A 22,122-nucleotide genomic window follows, 5' to 3' on the forward strand; every position below is an offset into this window, starting at 1 on the left:
TCCAATAGCACCCAGGCGGCCTCCCGTCCCCTCCCCTTCGGAGGTCTGGGAGAGGTGACAGCTGTCCCTCGGGCTGCAGCCCGGGCGGACCCTGCAGTTTAGACTTTTCCTTCAGGGGTCTCGCTGCCTGGCCGCCCCATGGCCTGGAGGTGGTTTCTAGGCTCCCACTCCACTGCCTCCTTCTAATAAGCTCCTCCCTCCTTGTAGTCGGTTTTGGATTCCACATACTGAGGAGAAGATGTGATACTCAGCGTTCTGAATCAGGCTGATTTCCCTGGACATGAAGATCTCTAAATCCATCTATTTTCTTGCAGACAACAGGATTTGAGCCCACTGCATGTGGATGTTTTAGGTGTGCGGGCGGCTCTGAACCTTCTGTGTACCAAGGAGTGGCCCACAGCCGGGGTCACTCAGGGGCTCTGCCTTTAGGGTTTAAGGAGCCTGCAGCAAAGCCCACAGTGGCTGATTATCTTTCCTCCAACAGTGACGCAGGGGTTTCATTAGGCCCCCGCACCCCCCCAAAAGCCAATATTTACTGGTTTTGTATTCTTTTTTTTTGGTCTTTTTCCTTTTTATCCGTACCGGGTTTTATATTCTTGATGAGAGCTTTTCTGACGGGGTGGAATCTGTCTCAGTGTGGTTTTGAGTTCCATTTCCCCATAGCTTTCACTTTTGTGGAAATTGAAAGAAAAACATGAAGATATATAAAAAAGACTTCAGAGGCAAACTTATGAGGGGCATTTTTTAAATTATAAATTTAATATGGTTGATTAATGAAAAATCACAATGAAGTACCAAGAAAATGTTTGTCAATATAAAAATTTTAGCAGCATTTCCATAGTTTGAGGCTCTAACATTAGTCAGACTTCTTCCCTGTCCCTATCAGAAGGGAAGAATCCAGTGGGCTACAGAAGCGCGTCAGGATGCAAAGGCCTCAGGAAACCCTCAAACCCAGTGCGCTGTCCAATATTCCCTGAGCTCCAGACTTCTGCCATGTCAAAGTGCATCAAAAGCCTCGCCGACTTTAGTGTCTGAGACAAGAATTCTGTGTTGTGGGCTGCAGGGCAGGACAGGTAGGAACGCAACTGGACTTGCTTTGTAGTGCTTCTCACGCATCCTTCCACCAGTACCTTCTCCACGCTGGTGACAATATAAGGCCACGGGGGGGGGGGGGCTGAGGGGATCTGGGTGTGGCAGCATGGCACTGCCGTGGGACGAGGCAGGGGACCCAGGGTGACACAGCTGTGAGGCACGGCTGGTCCTGCTCCCCAGGCATCGGGGGTGAACTTAGGAAGGGAGACGGATGAAATGAGGCATAACACTGGCAAACTATTCCCCTGCTTCTTTGGTACTTTCCAAAATTCTCTGCTCAAAAGGTATAAGGGAACCACACCATTAAAAAAAAAATTACAATTTTAAGTACTGTATTTACAAAAGCAACTATTATCTATTATACAATAGTAATACACAGCATCTGAACACACTTCCCTCTGAAAGCACTGGTGACCTCGTCCCAGTGCCAAAAGCTGCCCCTATGCATAATTGCCCAAGTCTGTTTGTGTATCTCGCTCATCTTGTGTACATTAAAAAGGGAAAATAGTTGTAAAAAAACTGTTTCCAACCCACACTTTCCTTTGTAGCCTTAACATTTGCCACTGAAATCATTATGTACATGATTCATTAATACTGAATTCTAGGCAGTAATCTCCTCTCCCATTTTGAGTATATTTGACACGCTACCTATGCTATGTGCACAATGTATATGTAATCTATAAGTGACTGTGCCACCTTGTATCACCTCAAGAGCAGTGTAGTACACAGTACTATGTACAGCAGTTCTGTGAGCTCTGCTGCCACCGCTGTGGCCTGGGGGGCAGCGGCCCGCAAGGCAGGCGTGTGACGCACACTTGCGCAGGACGACTCTTTAGCAGCTCGCTGGTTGGGAGATGATCACACGTGCGGAAGGACCCCGTACATAAGCAGAGCCATAATAGCAGCGCTAAACAGCCCGGCCACGGGGACAGTCACGAACCATGCCACGAAGATGTTCCGGAAGAGGCGCCAGTCCACGGCCTTGCGGGAGCGGATCCAGCCCACGGCCACCACTGAGCCCACCTGCGGGGGCACAGACGGTTTCAAGTAAAAATAAGGCTGGCAGAGGTTTAAAGGTGAGGCCCAAAATCTACAGGCGATGACAGCAACAGGCTGAGCACCCAAATAAATGTTATAAAACTGCCATTCTTATAAAGTTTGTTTTAAAAAGTTTTAGATTGTGTATGTGATTAAGGGTTATTCTATTCAATATACAGTTCTGATATACTTTTTCACCACTGTTCTGCACTGTCCACAATAAATCATGAAATGCCAGTCAGACACGTGAATGTCAGAACATCAATAATGATCCACGTATTTTTCTAAAAACTTCCAGCTCACTGATGTGGTTTTTTTAATTTTAAAAAGGAAAAACAATGTAATTTTATCTTGAAAATGACTGCAACAGGCAAACAATGCCCACACCACCTTGAGCCGAGGGCTGGGTAAGGTGCCCCCTCCCTTGTGTGAGCTGGAGTCTGAAGAACTCCATGAGATACGCTTTGTTTCTTGTGATCTCCAACTACTTAAGAATTAGCAGTGACCAGTGAGATTCAAATAGGTGACCTAAAGCATCAGCAGCATAACAACAGAAAAATAAAACCCAACATCAGTTTCATATAGAAGCAAACTGAATACCAAAGAATGGCAGCATCCAGCCCTCTGACCCACACCAAGATGACTGGCAACTTCAGCACCTGCCTGCCAAGTGTGTGGTTGTGAGTTCAATTCCCCCGTGCCAAAAAAACCCCAAAACAAAACAATAAAAATCACCAAGTCTTTCAAGAAATTAAACAACCAAGATTAGAAGTTCCATTCAACCCAGCTATTACCCTTTTGGGTATTTTCCTAGAAGAATTAAAAACATCATACCCCAGTATATATGTGCACCCATGTTTATAGCAGCACAACTTGTAATAACTACATTTTGCAAACCACCAAAATGCCCATCAAGTGAGGAATGGATAAAAAAGATGTGGTTTTTTAAAAAAAATATAATTGACTACTACTCAGCCATAAAAAGACAGACTTGAGACTATTATAACTAAATGGATGCAATCTAAGTCCATACTTGTAAGTGAAATAAACCAGACCCACATGTGTAAATGTTGTATTTTCACTAATGTGAGAATCCAAAAGAGTAAACAAGATCCCAAATGTACAACAGATATTGTGACTCGGGAAGAAACTGCTCAAAAGAATAGAACAACTGATGGGAAAGGGAAAGGAAGGGAAAAGAAAAAAAAATATATATATATATATATACATATATATTTATAAAACACAAGGCAGTTAAGACAATTACCGAACTGGTTTCTCTTGGTTCCTTGACGGGAAGGTTTTGTGCCAGTAATTTTTATGGACAATGCTTCCTGTCTGTATCTTGTGCTATGAACAACTGCTATGAAGACAGCAGTGTGCAATATAATTGTTATTCTCCTAGTAGCCTGTTTTGAAACTTCTATTATTATTTCTTACTTTTTTTTCTGTTGAAAATAAAAAAAGATCAAGTCCACAGTGATTAGCCTGTGAGAGCAAGTTCTTGCTGTCTTGTGTGGAGCTGCCACGCACGAGCCCAGGCTCTGCTGGGGGACTCAGACTGCTCTGCACCTTCTGCCTGTCCCAGAAGAGCCAAGTAATATGGACCTGTGATGGCCAGCATTTGTGTAGGAAGGACGAGGGCACCCAATGCTGCCACTGCCATGTGCACACACCCCTTTCTGGCCTTTCCTTAGGGGGCGGCACAGCCTTTATGAAGGCTGCGTGCCATGGTGATGTGCTTTAATTTCAGGGTGCCTCTGAGTCCTCACTATCAACATGAGTTCCATCTTTAATGCATTCACTCATAGGGCTTATATTCAGACTTAAAATTAATGTCCCCTGAAACACAAAGTGAAAAGGAGCCTTTAAACAATGTATTTAGTATATGTTTGTGACACATAATAATTACATGCATCTCAGGGAACAGTTACATATACTTATCCAATCTAGATCATTTTTATATAACTTGAAACAAAATGTACAACAATTTCCATATATGCTCAACCCAAATTCACTAATTTTAACGTCTTGCTACAGTTTGTGAGAGACATTTTAGTATTTTGCTTCTCATCAAATCTTTTTCCTTTCTGCTAAAGGTTAAGTAATCAATTCAGTATTATGATGGCAGCAAAATGGGTACTTACCAATGTCCTATTTCTCACACGGATAAAGAGGGACAGCTCATTTTTCTCAGTGTGTCTTAGTATCATAACACAATGTGCCTATATAATGTCATCCATAATGTGTGAATTTCTGCATGCCCTAAGTCTCCTATAATGATCTTGCTAACCAATCAGTAAAAGGCGCATCATGTCTTAATTTGCATATCCTTACTTATGTAGTGGTGCCAGGCATGGAACCCAGAGCCTGGGCACAGTGAAGCATCCCACCACTGAGATACTGCCTTTACCCATTTCGGGTATTTTTAAGTATAAGCTAAGGCTGAATTTTTTATTCATCCAGTTCCGTTCCCCCTAGTTTTTAACATATAAAAACTGTCTTTCTGTATTTTGTTCATTTATGTTATTGGAATTAAACATATGTTTACAAGTGATCATTAGTGAATGATACCATCTCAGTGGTATCTAATATAAATGTTAGTCTAGGATCTTGCTTTGTTTCACTTTTGAGTTTCTAATTTTGTGCAATAAAATCTGGTTTTCTTCTGTAATTTAGCCTTAGCTTGCATATATGTCATGTACATAATTCTAAATTTTCTAACACAAAATTCTATTTTACCCTCAATTTAGGAGTATTTCTAAATCATTAGAACTTTGGAGACCTGGGGTCTAATTTTGATTGCGTAGACTGATAGTCAACTATCTGATGTCATTTACTGGATGCATTTTTTTTCCCCACCACCTACTAACGAGGAGCATTTTTCTTCCTCAAAATAAATGCTCACATTTGACAGATTTACATCTCCCGGCTCCTAACTGTTCTTATACAGTACCCACTGCCTTATTACTGTGTAAGACATGCAGTTTCGGTTTTGATCTGGAATGTGCTGGAAGGGCAGTGCCTGTGAGACGCATGCACTGTGACGGATGTGCCCGCCTGCTGCCGAGGCATAGTGGCGTGGTCACAGGCAGGACACTGAAGACTGCAACTTGTCCTGGGCTTGCTCTCTTCTTGCCTCCTGTTTGCCTTGAGGCGGCCACGCGACCGTGCCACAACCCCCCTGCCCACTGCTCGGCCCAACCTGGAGGGAGACAGCAGCGCCTGAGCCACGGGCCTGATCTGCTGAAGCGGTCAGCCAAAATCAGTTATTCTTCCTTTATTGTGCTTTCCCTGCGGTGCAAAGCTGACAACAGTCACCACTGTCATGTTTTCACCTAGGCACGGCAGCAGCGTGGCGCACACTATCAAGGCCATGTGATCTCCACCACCACTGTCTCCACTGTTCCCATCACCCAGACAGACTCTTCACTCACGAGTCACTATGGAAACGGTCAGGAGCTAGGAAGTAATGGGTTGAGTAAATTAAAAACAGTGAAGAGGGGAGAGAAGAGAGCCTGCCCTCTATCTCTATAGTACCTTTTAACTTTTTATACTCTATGAAGTATGCTAGTTTCTTCTCATCACTTTTCTTTCTAGATCATTTTGTATTCTTGATAATTTATTCTACCAAAATAATCTCGTTTTGTTAAGTTCTAAGAAATATTGTGCCAGGGGTATACTGTATTGGGGAGAACTGGAATTGCTACAAAACCTAGTTTTCCTATCTTATCCAATAGTAAATCTCCTAATCAGCTCCTTGTTTATACTTCTCAGCGAAGTTCAGGGCCTTGTGTGTCTATCTTGTAACATAATTGTTACGAGGATTCTCTTTTTTGCTGTAACTAGGATACTGAAACATTTTTATGCCATTTTCTGATTGGTGACAGTTTTTTACATTTTGTCTTGGATTTGGTCATTTTTCCTCCAGTGTCTGAAGATGTGAGGATTATCTAGTGTCTTTCTGGGTATGGGTCCCTGGGATCACCATCTAGAATGGGTCTAAAGCATACCACATCTGACAACGTCCATTGTCCATCTTGGGTCATCTGTCGAGGTCCTGTGAAGCCAGGCCTGTGTGGCCACCGACTGGGTGAACAGTAATTTAGGAGGATCTATATGGTCCTGCTGATACATTAAAGTTTTATATACACATTCATAGGTAAATACGCCTTTTATTGTTTGGGATATTTTAAATTTGGTTTTGGTATGAAGCTGTTCTGTGTCTGCCCTGTGGAATGAACTGGAGAATTTCCACTTTGTTTTGCTGTTTTCCACCTACACTGTGGAAATGTTTAAATAAAGTGAGAATTATGTTTTTCAAATGGAAAAGACTAATGAGTTAATCTAGAATAGGTGTCAGATGTACCCTGTCGATCTGGCTTCTGGATAATTTCCTTTATTGCTCTGGTCAGGTTTTCCATTTTTCCTACTGACAGAACACACAGATTGTACTGTTATCACGGCAGCTGTTTCCACATGGACAAGCTGGTGGCGCTAGCATACCTGCCCCATGCAACATGACCACCCCATCCATGGATTATTCTCCTCATTCAACCTGAAACTCATGCCAGGTGGTATTTCTCTGTCATCCATATTTTTGCAGAAAAGAATTCATTTCACAGATACTCTCAAACCCGGGGCTTATAGCTGTGTAGTTTCTTTGGTAATGTAAACAGCTCAAGCCTGGCTCAGGTGGTACCTGCAGTGAAGGCTACTCAGAGGCAGGAAGCTCTCACGAGCCCACAGTGGGAGGCCAGCTTGGGCTACCACCAAGATCTGGTCTTGGTAAGAGTAAAAGACAAAAACTTCCTCTGTGTCTGTTCACAGCATGTCTTTCTTAATTCCTCTTTTTTTTTGATGTAACTGCATATATTTTTAATCACTGTCCTTCGCTGTTTTAAAATTTATTTTACTTTCAGATTTCTTTTATCCTTAAATTTCCTTAGTTTTTATTGTTCTGAATGCTTTGTAAAACCCTAATTTGATTATTTGCTTATTTTCCCTTTGAGGTTTTTAAAGGTATGAATTACCTTTTAAATCCCAATTAAGGTTTTTAGAGATATGAATTTTCATTTTATCACAACGTTGACTGCTACAGGTTTTGCTATGTGTATCCACAGACAGATATACATATAGACACCATCAGTCTTTATTAATTTTCAAGAAAGTGATCATCATATTCTTTGGAACTCCCTGATTAAATGTGAAAAGACCACTGAAGAGCTGGCGTGGAGGGTGGCACGCACTTGCAGTCCCAGCTCACTGGAGGACAGTGCCAGAGGATCCTGAGTTCAAGGCCAGCTTGAGCAACTTAGCAAGCTCCATTCCAAGACAGAACCAAGAATCAGGCATGTGGCTCAGCATGCCCACACTCAGCCCTGGAAGCTACTGACAGCCAGCACGAGAGCATTAAAAACTCAAAGGTGATGCATACTTCTTTCAAATCTTAAGTTTCTAACTTCATTTCCATGTCTGTGGAAAACGTAACTTCTGCTTTTAAAAATTTATAGATACTTATCATGGTCCCCTGAATTTATGATTTAATTTTTACAAATGTTTTTGACACCTGACATCAAACATGACAGGTAAAAATCCAAAACATATGTATTATATTCTGCCTCAAATATATTGTTTACATATGCTAGCCTTTCTCTACTTCATTCATGGCAAGCTTGGCTAACAGCTTTGACTTTATTTTATTCTATAAAATAATAATAATAAATAAAAGTAATCTGGCACATGGAAGCTGCGGAGCGTCAGGCTTCCATGCCAATGCTGGCTCTCGCTGCAGAAATCGGGGTTCCTCGCTCTACCTGGACTTCCCTCTGATGGCCTGAGTGTGAATTGCTGCTCAAAGCCCTGGTCAGGAACAAACAGCAACAGTGTTACTACAAGCATGGGAATCAGACAGCATGAGTGAAAAAGATTAGAAGAGATCGTTCTGTTTTAAACTCCATGTTTCCTACACGTAGTTCCACGTGGAAAGCTAGGTGGAACCATATACATCATCAACAGAGACTGATGAAATTCACAGAAGAATACGGGCAGCCTCGCTAGATACAGAATGGAAGATGCGAGCTCGAGCCCCAATTGAAGGGCCCGTGGATGGGCGCTGGTCCTCAGCTGTCACTGGGTGCTTCCAATTAGGGCTGATGACAAAAAGCAGATCCAGGCTAACAGAAATGAACCACTAGCAAGATGTGTGTGTAAACACACGTCTGAGGCTCCTTTTGCTATCAAGGCTGGTTTCCATTCTTTAGTAAAGGATTGAACTTAATCAGAAGCCTTAACCCATGACAATCTAACACACTGCTCTCTGACACAAAGTACAGAACAGAGGGGTATGACTTGGGAGCGCAAAGCTGGTAATCAAAGCGCACTGTCCTACAGGTGCTTCTGGAATAAAATGTGATAATACTTTTTTTAGTTGTCATTTTTCATATTATACATTCAGCTAGCACTGGCATCAAAACAGAGTAGGACAAAATTTAAACTACACGCTTAGCTCTGTGCATTCAGCAGGGAATATAAACCAATGAAACCTATCTAGGCACACTGGAAGCTCATTTTAAATAGTTTCCATGTTTCCTATTTCCCAACCTCTACTCTCCTTCTGATGAATGATAAACTTAAAAGTCAATCACAAGAGGAATATTCTGCAAATCTACTGTGATTGGGTTAGGATGTATGTGGACGTCCAAGCTGGCCCTGCTCCCGCACCCCCACTCTTGATGCCTCCATGTGTGGCAATAGGTCCTGTTACATGGAGAGGAAACATGAGTTGGCCGCAGTGGCCCCCAGCATCCTGTCCTCCGGGGTGATGCCAGGGCTCCACGCCACATGCTATAGGACTCTGTGTGTCCAAAGTCCATGTCTGTGGCATCAGCCCACAGCGTAGGGTCCCACCAGAGAGTATGATTAATCATTACAGAGGTGACCAAAGCTGTCTCTTCAGGAGAGTTAAAAGCCTTTTCCATGAAAAGACTAATTAAAAAGCATCATTTCTCTTCTGAGTTTGCCTGGTGTGGTGGTTAGGGTGGAGGGCACTTTGTGTTCTTCGCACTTTGTACTGCTTGAAATGCTTCCGTGAGTGTGTCCTAGGTGGTTTTATTTTACTTTTTGTGGTGCCAGGGAAGGAATCCACTGCTTCACCATGCAAGGCAAGCACTGTCCCCTGAGCTGCAGCCCAGTCCCTTTGGGATCATTTTAATAACCCAAATGCAAACAGTTTCCACCGTTGAGTGGGAGTGATCTGGGTCCCCTCCACCCCTTCCTCCCTCCTAGACAGCAGAGTTCGGGCCATATCTCTGTAGCAGCTCCTAGGACCATGGACATCTGCCATCTCCCGCAAGCTGGCCTCGGGGAGCACTGGCTCTCACCCCAAAGGTTCCCGTGACACTGACCTGAATTAGTATCCCAGGGCACTCGCTCCAGTGCAGCAAATATGACTTGGTGTGACTGTGGCGAGGCTATCTCGGTGACAACAGGAGTATCCTGGACGAGAACAACCTGAGGCCACTCCTGTCACACGCTAGCTGCAGGACCTCTGGAAAGTGACCTAATTCTGCAGCCTCAGTTTTTCTCCTCTGCACACTGGGGATAACTGACAGTGTTGCAGAGCCTCGGTGGAAAGCAGGTGTCTTGTTTGCAGAAAGCAGCGCCAGGCCCACCGCATCCTCTCTGCAAGCACTAGTGATAACTGACGTTTTCCCATATATGGTAGCAAAGGAGGCAGGAGAGCCATGACCCTGGTTTCCCAAGAGGTTGACCCTGTTGCTGTGTGTTAGCCCTGCTGGCCCAGATATCTAGCATTCAGAGGGCTCTGATCTTTCATCCAGCACAATGCTGGAGGCTGGGGGGCTGCAGTGAACATGCCCACCTGTGGCTGTGAACTCCGCTGTGTCTGCGACAGTGGCTCAGCACAGTGGGGGCTAGTGAGTGTGGCTCTCGGATGTTGTCTTTGCTTTCTGAGGATGTGGAGCATTTCCGTGTGCACGAGGCACTGAACGACACCCAACACCGGACTTCCTCCCCAGCTTTATTCAAGCTGGCTTTGAAGCCCTGCAATCCAAAGTCATGCAGCCCCTCCTACTCCAACGCCATCGCTGTGTGTGCAGCGGATCCTGGCAGCAGTTACCCGTCCACCAGGATCCACTCCCAGGCAACATCATTGCTCTAAACATCACTGAAAGGACAAGCTGAAACCCTGTGTTTGGTCCCCTCCCTCACCAAAGCGCCAGAGCTGAGCACTGCCACCAGACAATGTGGAGGGTGGGGCTTGTGTGACCTCAGTGCAAACTCCAGGCCTGGGGAGTGAGACGGCACAGACCCCAAGAACTAATGGCACACACACACACGCACACGTGGAGGCCCGGTGCTGGCACCTGAGAACACTGTTGGGTATGGTCGGCCCCAAGGACCTTCAGGGGGAGGGGGACCAACGCCACACCTGCCCCTGGTGCCCTGGACACTTCTCTCGAAGCAGCCACATGGAAAGCACAGCGTTTTCACCCACCTACCTTGCAGTGTGTCGTGCTGATGGGCAGCCCGATGTTGGAGGCGATGACCACTGTGAAGGCTGAGGCCAGCTCGATCGTGAAGCCGCTGCAGGAGGACACAGGAAGATGCATTATGGCCACTCTGCACCGCCCCAACACTGTGCACGCCCAGTCCCTCCCGAGACGCTGGGCCTGATAGACACAGGCCGCAGTGAGTCATAGCATGGCCAAACCAGTACCGCCCGTCACCCGGTCACTCGCTGTCCCTGAGTCCAAAATCACACTCTGCAGGCAGCTGGGGCACAAGCTCCTGCCATCATGACGTGCTCCTTTTAATGAATGGGAAAAGCTATGCACTCATTTTTACAATGTGTGATTATAAAAAGATGAATTTTTCTCAGGTGATTAATTTTGCTTCAAATCAGTCTTTTGTTAAAATGAATTTCAAGGAGGGGGAAAACTGAATAAAAAGGAAATGGACACTTCCAAAGTTTTAACAAGATGGGGAAGAAATCAAGATTTTCCAAAATAGGTACTTTTGTATTTTAGTTGGGAGGTCCTGAAAGTTCTGTTTTAAGTTTGTTATTTAATACCTAATGTGCCCAATGGCCAGCAGAAGGATCACATACAAAACTCCCCAAACAATGGACACAGCTGCCCATGTGACTGGCCTAGGGGAAGATACCAGCAGCAGAGTGGGTGTGAAGGATCTGTGTGTGTGTGTGTGTGTGTGTGTGTGTGTGTGTGTGTGTGTGATAGATAGAGACAGAGACAAAGAGACAGAGACAAAGAAACAGACAAAGAAACAGAGACAAAGAAAGAGAGAGAGACAGACAGACAGACAGATAGACAGACAGAGAAGGGAATGAACCCAGGAATCACTGGTCTACATCCCCAGTAAAATATTCTTACAATTTTGAGACAAGGTCTTGCTGAGTTGACCAGGCTGGCCTTGATCACCTACTGCAGTTTCCAGAGTTGCTGGGACTCCAGAGCCAGGGCCACTGGAGGCAGCTAACCTCGAGTGGAGCCTGGGACCCAGCCCCTGGCCTCCCCATGCTCCTGCCTCCTGGCTGTGGAGAAGCACCTGTGTTCTGCCACTCATGGCTGCCTGAATGGCCAAGGCCAACTGAGCAGAACCTTTCACCTGAGCCAAAACAATCCTCATTGTTGCCTGCTGTCTCTCTTTGGTCCTGAGAACTGAACCCAGGACCACCCTGAGCTGCATCTCCAGCCCTTGTTCTTTGAATTTTGAGGTAGGGTCTTGCTAGGTCACTGAGTTGTGCAAGCTGGCCTCAAACTTGCAATCCTCTTGCCTCGGCCTCCTGGAGTGCTGAGATTATAGACCTGTGCCACCTTGCTCGGCTTAACTTCTCTCTTTTTCTGCCAATTATCTCAGCTGTGTGAGCAGGAACAAACATAGAAGCTAGGTGGGGTCTGCAGCACCTTACCGAGGTGGGGGAGGGGCTGGAGAACCCTGAGAGAGGCCGCAATGGGCCTCTCCCTGGCTCTGCTCCACTTCTCCTGTCCTCTGCGTTACCCTGGGGCCCTGGAGATGCATGCTCCGCCCACCCGCACCCCTGCAGGTGAGTGCTGCACCCTGGCCTGACCTCCCGGTGCCCTCCGCCTACCTGGATGGGGTGATGGGGGTGAGGTCCTTCCCCATGGTCTGGATCACTCTCCTGCCCCAGACCCAGAGACCTGTGCAGATTCCAACTCCTCCATAGAAGAGCAGCCAGACTGGTGTGGCTGCTTCCTGCATGACTGCACCCTGCTCGTAAATCAGCCACAGAGCTACCAGGGGCCCGATGGCATTGCTGGAAAGAAAAAGACCGGTCACACACATCCCCACTACCTGGCCACCACACAGCATCTTTAGCCCTGGGACCATTTTACTGCAGTCAGGAGCAAAGCTCAGCATTTAAGTGTCTTAGCCCTTTTTCCTGGTACGGCTTGGTAGTGTTAACATCTTTATGCTGCTGTGGAGAAGGTTGCAGAACTTTTTCATCTGGAATCTGAACCTCTGTACTCGATGGCCACCTCCCCGAGGCCCTCCTGGCCTCCCCTCTGTCTTTTGCCTGGTACCTTGGCCTCCTTCAGATGGCTCAGGCGGGAGAATCAGAAGCACTGTCTGTCTGTGCTCAGCACGATGAGCACTTTAGGTGAATCAGGGATGTGGCGTGGCCCAGAGTTTCCTTCCTTTTTGAAAAGCTAGCTGCATGCCATTGTGTAACCCTTCCCCACGTCTGTTATTCATCTTCACTGTACCCCGCTGTTGCAGTCTCTGGCATAAGGACAGCCGCCCCCACCATGGTGGATACAGAGTTTTTGAGACCCTGCTTTTAGCCCTTTGGAATGGGTGTGCAGGAGGACGGCTGGAGCAAATGGTACTTATGGTTTTCATTTCTGAGGACCCTCCACATTATCTTCCACAGTGGTCAGTGTTTTGCGTTCCCACCCACAGTGCACAGGATTCCAATTCTTCGAGTCCGAGCCAGCATTTTCAACAGACACCAACTAAATGGGTTTGTTATTTATTAATTCAGTCAAAAGTCCTGGAAAAGTCACAGAAATAACCCAGCAAGTTCTAGCTCTCTCATTTTCCTCTCCAGTCTGCAGTCCTTCTATGACTGCTGCTGCTCTGGTTAGGGTGGGCTCTGCAGGGTGGGCTCTGTCACTCCACCTGCCCAGGGATCCTAACCAGGGCGGCAGCCATCATAGGGGAGCCCTGAGTGTCTCTCCGCTGCAGCTGGGGACCTGGGCAGCTGGAGCCCTGCTGTCACACCGATGGTCTGAGTGCCATACCCTCACCCCACACAGCGGTGAAGGGGAAGCAGGGTGTGGCACAGCGGGCCAGGAAGGAGCAGAGTCAATCAGAGGATCCGAGTGCTGAGCCACACCACTCACGAGATCCTGCTCACGGGCTCTGAAAGACGCAGATGAAAAGGACAGATGTCAGCAGGAGCTGCCACAGCGACTGCACGGCAGCCCGCTCTACTTTTCCAGACCAGGGTGCACTTCTGTGTTTGCTCTGCTCTCTTGTTCGGCCCAAGTTTGCTCTGCAGGGCTGGTTTCTCCCTTACCTCGTTACTCCTCACTTTTCAAATCAAGTTCTGGCACTGTTTTTGGCTCATCTCATCTGATTCCTGTTCAAGGCAAGAAGGACCTGGAATGTTCTGCTGGCAAGCCACTCCTAAAGGGACCACACGACAGCAGTGTGTGCTCAGTAAACATTTGCCGACTGAGTGAGCGGCTGGATGTTAAACATTTTGCTTGCAATTTTGAGAGTCACTTTTAGTAACAAGTCAAAAGCCTATAAATGAATAGACTTAGAGGGGCACCAGTATCAGCTTCTAGCTTGATGGATGCTGTCAGCTTCCACAAAGTCCTTAGCACTCCCCACCACTTCCCATAGTCCTGCCACAGCACTTCCCATAGCCCAGGGCCTGGCCTGGACACCCCAGTTCTCCTCTTGCAGCTTCCACTCCTGGGTCTCCTGCCCGCGCCACCCTCCGTGTGCCTTGCACACCTGCCTGGCCTCCTTGTGAGTGTGGCCCACAGTGGCTGCAGCCCTTGGACTCCACAGGGCTCTGGGCGTGGGCTTGAGCCACCTTGCCGGGCGCAGCCAGCTCCTTCTTGAGCAGCAAAACAGCAGACAAGCCTGCTGCTTCAGTGCTTCCACACTCAGCCAATCTGTCCCAAATCCGGGGGCCCAGCGCCATGGCCCCTCCCAAGGTCACGTGTCATGCCTCTTCTTGGACAGCTTCCGTGGGCTCCTAATGGGTCCCCCATAGAGTCCAACGGGCTATTAAGCTCTGAAGCACTCGCTCTTCCCAGTGTGATGCTCCCACTCCATGTCTATGTGGTGCTGCCTGGACTGGTCCCAGCTTCTGCCCTTGAGTGCCCGTCCTGCCTTAGCCTCTGGCCCAGGGCTTGCGGGTGCGAGCACTGTTCCGCTGATACAAATGTCCTTCCTGTGTCCGCCTGGCCATGTGCACTGCAGGCCTTGGGGACCTGCAGCCTGCATGGGCTCTGCCTCCTCCCTTGGGTGTCTTGTTCTTCTCAGTGACCCAGGCCTGTGCTGCCCTGGCCTTCCCCCCGAGGTCCCTCTTTCCGCCATACTCTGGGCTCAGGTCCTCACCACTCCCGACCCGCTCAGCACACCCTGCCCTCGCCTGCCTCTCATGTCCTCTGTGGCCTTTCCAGCTGCCCAGTGTATGGCATGTGTGTCACCAACTGTGCCCACTCCAGGAGCATCTGTCCTGGCACCCACCAGCCCCTGCTTCACACTCATTGAACCCATGAGCCTCCTCACCTCACGTCATTGCCACCATGAGCAAAGGACCCGAAGCAGGCAGTGAGGACCTGCAGGAAGTGGAACAGGAGGTGGACCTCAGCTGCGTCCTTCTCTTCCTTTTCCTCCTCTGCAGGATCCTCTTGAGGCAGGGCCGGATCTGTGAGCTCAGATGCCAGCTTCATTTCCACGCCACCCTCCTCTGCTTCAATCTCTGCTTCTGCCACTGCATTACAGTAGCTGGAGTAGCTGTCATAGCGCAGTCTCTTCTTAGAGTAGGACACGGTGTCCCCCACCAGCTTCTCACTGTCCTCGGGGGCCGTGGACACATCGGCGGCCTTGAAGGTGGCATGGACGGGCAGGCCACAAATGGCCGCGGTGTAGCAGGTATAGCTGTTGTTGCGCCTCAGTAGCCGGTAGCTGCTCTCCTGGGCCGGTTTCTCCTCAGAGCCCCTGTCTATGTGGATTTTGTGCAGCAAGTCTTTGTAGAGTCCCGAGTCCTTGTGTACTGTGTGGTACACATGGCCGTCACTCCTCGTGTGGCCATCAAAGCCAAAGGTGCCGTTGGAGACTGGGGACTTAGCAGAGCTGTGAGTCATAGACAGTGCCCGTCCTGAAAAGCAGTTTGCAAAGTCATGTTACTGCCCAAGGTGCTAACAGAAAACATGTTGGAGGGAAATTTCACTACCATTCCATGGCTCTGAGCCCCACAGGTGATTTAAATTTTTTCTATATACTTATTTCCTAAATTAAATAAATAAAGGACATGCCAGAAACTTAAAACTGACCAATCAGTCCACCCACAGAAACAACCAAGGGGTGGAACTAGTAATACAGCATGGCAGAATGCTGTTTACAGTCTGCTGTGAGGCAGCTTCCAGAAAGCATGACTGCATTCCTGCCCATTTCTAGATGTCAATCCAGGCAATCCAGGGTGATGCTTTCAGGAATTTATTTTAGCAAAACCTGCCATGAGGCAAAACCCTATGCAGAAGAGAAAGAGAGATGCTGGTGTATCTCAACAGGTCATTTGGGACCATTAGGGGATACTCCTCGGAGCCAGGGCAGAATCGGTCTGCTGGTCTGGAGGCTGGGGCGTGGCTTGGTGACAGGGTGCACACTGATGGTGCACAGCTCTGGGACTGGGAAAAAAGCCCCAAACACCAGTTTGCTTACTTTTGCAGAGTACAAGTCTACACCTAGGGATGACAGGGGCCAGGGCCTCTCCTCGAAGTCCCGGTGGCAAGAGGCTGAGGATGGCCCACGGTGAGAGATTCTCCTGCCCTCCAGCTTCAGCATTCTCCTCAGGTCTCCCCTGGGGAAGGCAGCCCTGAGCCAAGAGAACTGATCTCCAATAACTCCACAGCCCCTGTGGAGTAGGGGATGCTGCCCGCATTACGTGGCAAAAACCACAAGACAAGAGGGAACCTGCTCAGGTGACAATAGCATGGCTTCCTGAGGCCTCTGCCACATCCAGGTTTCCAGGCAACAGAGAGTATACCTGGGTCACATGAGGCTCTGGCTCAACCCCCAGCACCATAAAGACACAAGACAAAATGGGGGACCAAGGCATGTCCCCTCCTGAGAAATGTCTCCCGCCATGCATAAACCCTGCTGTCCAAGTGGGCCATACCGTAGGTGGCCCGGGGGTGGCTCCCTGTGGAGGGGCCCTCTGCGGCCCCTGACGTCTCTCCAGGTGGCCCTGTGAGAGGGACAGTGCTGTCGTCCTCGCTGGTCCTGGTGCCTGGCAGCTCCGTGAAGACAGGGGACTCTACCTCCTGGACTTTACCGAGGCTTTCGTCAGAGGTTCGTGATAAAGCACCTTCTTTTTGTAATTTTCCTGGAGAAGAAAGAGGAGTAGGGGCACATTTTGGAAGAATACTAGTATTACTGGAAAATGACTGCCAATCGGAAGGGAATGTATCTCTTCACACTTTAATACTTACCTTGGGAACAGAAAAAGTTACACTGAAAAAAGAAACGGGCATTTAGGGCTTAAGATACCACATCCAAAGACATCAGGAAAGTGGGTAATATCGGTCACTCCCAAGATGAGTCACCCGCCCTCCCACGTGTCTGGACACTCACTAGGTGGGTCCAGCAGGAGAAGGCACTGCTGCCCATACCAGCCAGCTCCCCAGGAGGTCTGTTTGGCTTTCGGTCAGTCCCATTGGTCTCGAAGGTTCACAGTGCATCTCTTTCTACTGTTTTTGTTATCTGAAGTATAAACTGGTGACCCAGGGCATGGACGGGCCACAGAGCTGCCCTGCCTGCACTTGAACCGTGGCCCCGCACCTGCTATGAGACCTTGGGCCAGTGACTTAAATCACTATGCCTCAGTTTGCTCATCAACAAAATGGAGCAAGTAACAGCAATACCTTGGATAAAAATCAAGGTTCTGTCATTGTTATAATCTCTAGAAGTATTTTCTCTTCTCATCTAGATTTTAAACCACTTGAGAATCAGAGATTTTTATGCACAGTTTTTGTATTGTATATATATCATAACAGAAATTTAATTAAAAAATCACTGGTAGACATAGATAGTAGGGATTATTTGTGAAAATACCTGAAGAATTTAGTTTATTTCATTTTGGTGCTACAGGTAAGAGCTTAGAAATTTGTTCAGAATAATTTTCAAGCAGCATGATAAATCAGCAGAATGTTATATCACATTTTAAAAGAACATTATTGAATTTTAAAATAACTTTTTAAAAATCCCTTGTTTTATTTTGTTTGGTTTAGTTTTTAAGAAGTCATCCTCCTGCCTCTCTGCCTCCCATGTAAAGTAGAATCCAGGAGTGTACCATCACCTGGCTGTGTGAGTGTTTTCATTCATTCATCTATCTGTATCTATTTATAATCTGTCTGCTTCATCCAATCCAGAGATGTTCTACCACTAAACTGAACATATGCCTTTTTACTTTTTATTCTGAGACAGGGTCTCACTGAGCTGTTGGGGTGCAGTCCATCTACCTTGCCCATCCAGGTAGCCAGGGATAGGGGTATGTGCCACTGTGCTTGGTCTCTTGCTTCTTTTTAAAGCAGAGAATTTTTTAAACTTTAAAAAGTTTCCCTTTTCCTTCTGAGGAAAGCATTTACTTTTTTCATAAAAGTTGGTGTGATAAAGAAATCTGAGACTACTACTGTGCTGAGCAGAATAATACCCATGAAGACTGATCAAGGTTAAGTACTTCAGTGACCTGAGGTCACCATAAGGCAGGATGCAGTCTAAGTGACATGGACAGCCACAGCGCCTTCTCCTGCTAGGACTTACAGTCTGTATCTGGGAAGCAAAGAATCCCACCCTGACATTCAGGTTAGTTAACTGAAAAAGTGTCTGGTTCAGTCTGTCACCCTATGGGGTGTACAGACACACAGGGGAGGGGAGGTGACCCATCTTGGGCCAAGCTGCATGAACTTGGTGGGTAGCACTGAGCAGGAGCAGGAAGCAGCTTCATAAGAGAGAAAAAAGAAGCTGGTTTTAAATCCCTTAGCAATGTGGCCTTGCCATTATGCACTAAAGTGGATTTTTAACCTCATTATTTTTAAATTGACATGCCATAAACTGACTTTGTATGAGTTTTCAAACCGGCTCAGGTCTGCATCAGCACCAGCATGGTCAGGCTAGAGAAGGGAACTGTAACTCCCAGAGTGGCCCACAGTTAAGCTTTACCAGTGCCACCATGACACTCACGATCCTGGGCACGGTCTCTGTGGCGCTGGCCTTTTCAGTCACTGAAATGCAGCCCTAAGGTCTGTAACACTGGCGTGAGATACCTCTGTGACTCAGCCCAACTCCAATATCCACTACGCTGCTGTGGAGAGAGATGTTGCATCCTGTGCCCTGCTGCATCCTTCAGGTGATGAAACAGGGGCCCCAGCCACTAAGGGTAGGGGAGACACCTGGGGTGCAGCCTCTGCCCACACAGTCGGTGGGGGGGCCTCACTCACCACTTCATGTTTCTTATCTGGGAAAAGTCAGTTATCTGAAATGGTTTATTTATTTTGGTGAATTTTCTTTATTGGTCAATAAAAGAAGCTTCTTAGAATGAGGTTTCTCAAAGCAAAAGTTTCTACTTTTGCTAAGGTTCAATTTATCAATCTCTTCTACAGATCATGGTTTCAGTGTCATGTCTGGAAGCTCTCTGCTTAACCTAAGGTCTCAAAACTTTCCCCTTCTTTTTTCTTCAAAGTCTTACTGTTTTTTATTTTATACTTGGACCTATGAAATATTTTGAGTTAAGGTCTAAGGTTTATGCCAAGGTTCTGGTTCCGGTGTCTGGCTGTACATGTGTAGAACAGCTGCCTAGAAAGCAGTTTGCTGGGCAGAACACCTTGCTCTGTGGAACTGCCTCTGTGCCTCTGCTGCAAGTCTATGTGCCATGCATAGCTCATTTCTAGACTCTCTTCAGTTCCATCGTCTGTGTGCCTGTCCCTTCACCAATGACACTGTCCTACAGCATTATAGTATATCTTACATTAGGAATGGCTCTTCCAACTTATCCTTTTTCAAAAGTATTTTGGGTATACTCACTCCTTTGGGCTATCTATGCAAATTTTTAAAGCAGCTTGGCTAGGTCTACAAAACACCCTGCTGCAATTTCTATTTCAATTATATTAAGGCCACAGACCAACTTGAGAACAATCAACAACTTTACTATATTGAGACTTTTTTTTTTTTTGTCTTTTTCCTTTTTATCGGTACCGGGGATTGAACTCACGACTGCCTGCTTGCAAGGCAGGTGCTTATGCCGCTGAGCTAAATCCCCAGCCCCAATATTGAGACTTTTAATTTATGTGCATGTTATATCTCCTCACTTATTCTGGTCTTCTTTGAAACACATTTTTCAAATTGAGATCTGGCCATATTGAAACACAACGACAAAGCACAATTGGAGGCCACATTTAAATATTCCTCTTTTTTTGTGTGTGTGTAAACCCCATAAAAATCTGTGGCTTCAAAGCTTGGAATTCAACTGTGTTGCTGGGAATAGCAAAATAGCCCTGGTGGACCCTACTGTCCTTTCCTTCCTTTCTGTTGCTCTCCATTCCTTCCTCCTCACTCTTTCTCCATTTCATTTCATTTCATTTGATTTATTTCATTTCATTTCATTTCTCTCTCTGGTGCTACTTACTAAACCCAGGGCCCTGCACCTTTCAAATGTTAGGCAAGGGCTAAGCACCCAGCTCAGCTATAGTTTTTTGCTTTATAAAAATTGCCTATTTTATAGTAAAATTTATAATTTTTTTTTTTGGTACTAGGAATTGAACTCATGACTCAGGGCTTGCCAAGCAGGTGCTTGCCACTAAGCCGTCTCCCTGGCCTGTAGTATAATTTGTATATGACAAAGCTCATATACTTTAAATGGAAAATCTATGACAAATCAGCATACTCCACAGCCACTTCCCTGTTAGGGCCACATCCATTCCCCTGTCCCTGAAAAGTTCATCTGTCTCCTTCAGTTTCCTCTGTACCCCATATACCCTGAGCAGCCAGTGATATCCATCACTGCCAATCACTTTGCTCTGTCCTTGAATTTTATGGAAACTTCTATAAAATTTTGGAACCTGGAATCACACACTGGTCACTCTCGTGTCCAGCTCCTCTTGTTCTATGGGACATCATGAGACTCACTTTGGAGCTGTGCCTGCTTCAGCCCTGAGCGGTCTCTTGGCACACATATGTTGCACTGTGGCTGTCTTTTCGGTGAACACCTGAGTTGCTTCCAGTTTTCTGGCTATTACAACTGAAAGACTTATGGGGTACTTTTTTTGTTTTGTTTTCCCTTTTCCCTTTACAGACCACATCTCACTATGCAGCCCAGTTGGCCGGGAACTTGTGATCTTCCTGCTGCAACCTGCTATGTGCATCACCACATCTGGCTCATGGCTAAGGCTTTATGAATGTGCATCTTCACTTCTCTTGGATGAATGCCTAGGAGTGGAAGTCTTGGGTCATGTGGTAAGTGTATGGTTAACTTCACAGGAACTGCTAACTAACTTTCTAAGTGGTCATGCTATTTTATAGTTCACTCTAACATGAGACTTTCACAACTTCACCAACACTTGGAACTGGTTTCCAGGCTCTGCCCTTCCTGGGGGTGTGATAGGACACCGTACTGCAGCAATCTGTATTTCCTTGAGATCACTTTCCCACCAGGTTGGCAGAACTGGCCACACAGTAACCTCTATAGTTACCCACGGCAATGAAGATCTTCCTGTTCACATGGGTCACAGGTTACCCAGAAAAGCCAGGAGGCACAGGGCGGGGTGAAGGCCCGGGCATGTTTTGAAGTGTCCACACTATCACCACCTGCTCCTCAGGATTTGTGCCTGTTATGTGGAAGCTCAGAAACCAAGAGCACATCTGTGACTGAAAAGAAGGAAAGGTCCTTACCTGCTATTTTCCTCCGCATCCATGGACAGACAAAGAGCCACACGAAAAAGGCGAAGAGCAGAGCGATGCCAAATGAAATGAGCGCGATGGCCCACATTGGGAGCACCAGGCCCAGCACTGGGGACGAAGATGGACAGCAATGTCACTGTGGGTGGTGAGGCACCTGGATTTTGTCTTTAATGAAGCGCTTGACCAAACCAGACTAAGACATTAGGTTAGGAAGCTCTGCTTACGACGCACTACACCTTGTGAACCTGTGCTTACCCTGGCTGGTAACCTAACTGCTACCCTGCTGCCGACGCACATTGATGGCACAGGGGCTGCGAGTACAGCCACCCGCCGCAGATGTGGCCACACCTGCACCACTGCATAGCACATGGCTACACAGGGTCCACGCCTCCACCCTAAGGCACTAGCTCAAGGATGCTGCACTTGTAAACATCAGCCTAGAAATAAAAGTCTACTCAGAAGATACTGACCTTCAAACATAACTTCTCTGAAACATCACATTATGGAATTACAACATAAAAAACTTTCCAATAAGATGCAATAATGATCCCAGTGGCCCGTTAAAGGGCAGAAGCACCACAGCTCAGCAGCGTCGCCTTCCTGTGTGCTGCTGCCCCCGAGCTGACTGCTCTCAGTGTTGCCCATCTGCATAACTGGGGCACAGGCACCATTCAGACACTCACAGATGCACAGCTCATACTCATGCCTGACACACACCTCGAGCACACTGTCACAGGAGGACCTGTAATGGCAAGGATCTGCAGAACAACTTGTGTGTACAGCATTACG

The 22,122-nt window shown here is 47.0% G+C and overlaps 1 protein-coding gene across 7 annotated transcripts in view; it reads right to left on the bottom strand.

Annotated features, from left to right (window-relative positions):
- Window positions 1-728: 728 nt before the first annotated feature.
- Window positions 729-22,122, bottom strand: part of Slc20a2 (solute carrier family 20 member 2) — a 96,702-nt gene continuing 75,308 nt past the window's right edge. For all 7 annotated transcript variants that reach the window (XM_063239925.1, XM_063239927.1, XM_063239926.1 and 4 more), the window contains 6 exons: window positions 21,325-21,441; window positions 16,559-16,765; window positions 14,947-15,538; window positions 12,263-12,448; window positions 10,653-10,737; window positions 729-2,115 (listed from right to left, as the gene is read on the bottom strand). In XM_063239925.1, the coding sequence (XP_063095995.1) occupies window positions 1,951-2,115; window positions 10,653-10,737; window positions 12,263-12,448; window positions 14,947-15,538; window positions 16,559-16,765; window positions 21,325-21,441 (1,352 nt within the window). In that variant the 3' untranslated portion in view covers window positions 729-1,950. The remainder of the gene's footprint in view (window positions 2,116-10,652; window positions 10,738-12,262; window positions 12,449-14,946; window positions 15,539-16,558; window positions 16,766-21,324; window positions 21,442-22,122) is intronic.

Source organism: Cavia porcellus, unplaced genomic scaffold (assembly GCF_034190915.1).
Source record: "Cavia porcellus strain 051 isolate PalLab524CR breed Dunkin Hartley unplaced genomic scaffold, mCavPor4.1 scaffold_29, whole genome shotgun sequence".
Taxonomy (NCBI): domain Eukaryota; kingdom Metazoa; phylum Chordata; class Mammalia; order Rodentia; family Caviidae; genus Cavia; species Cavia porcellus.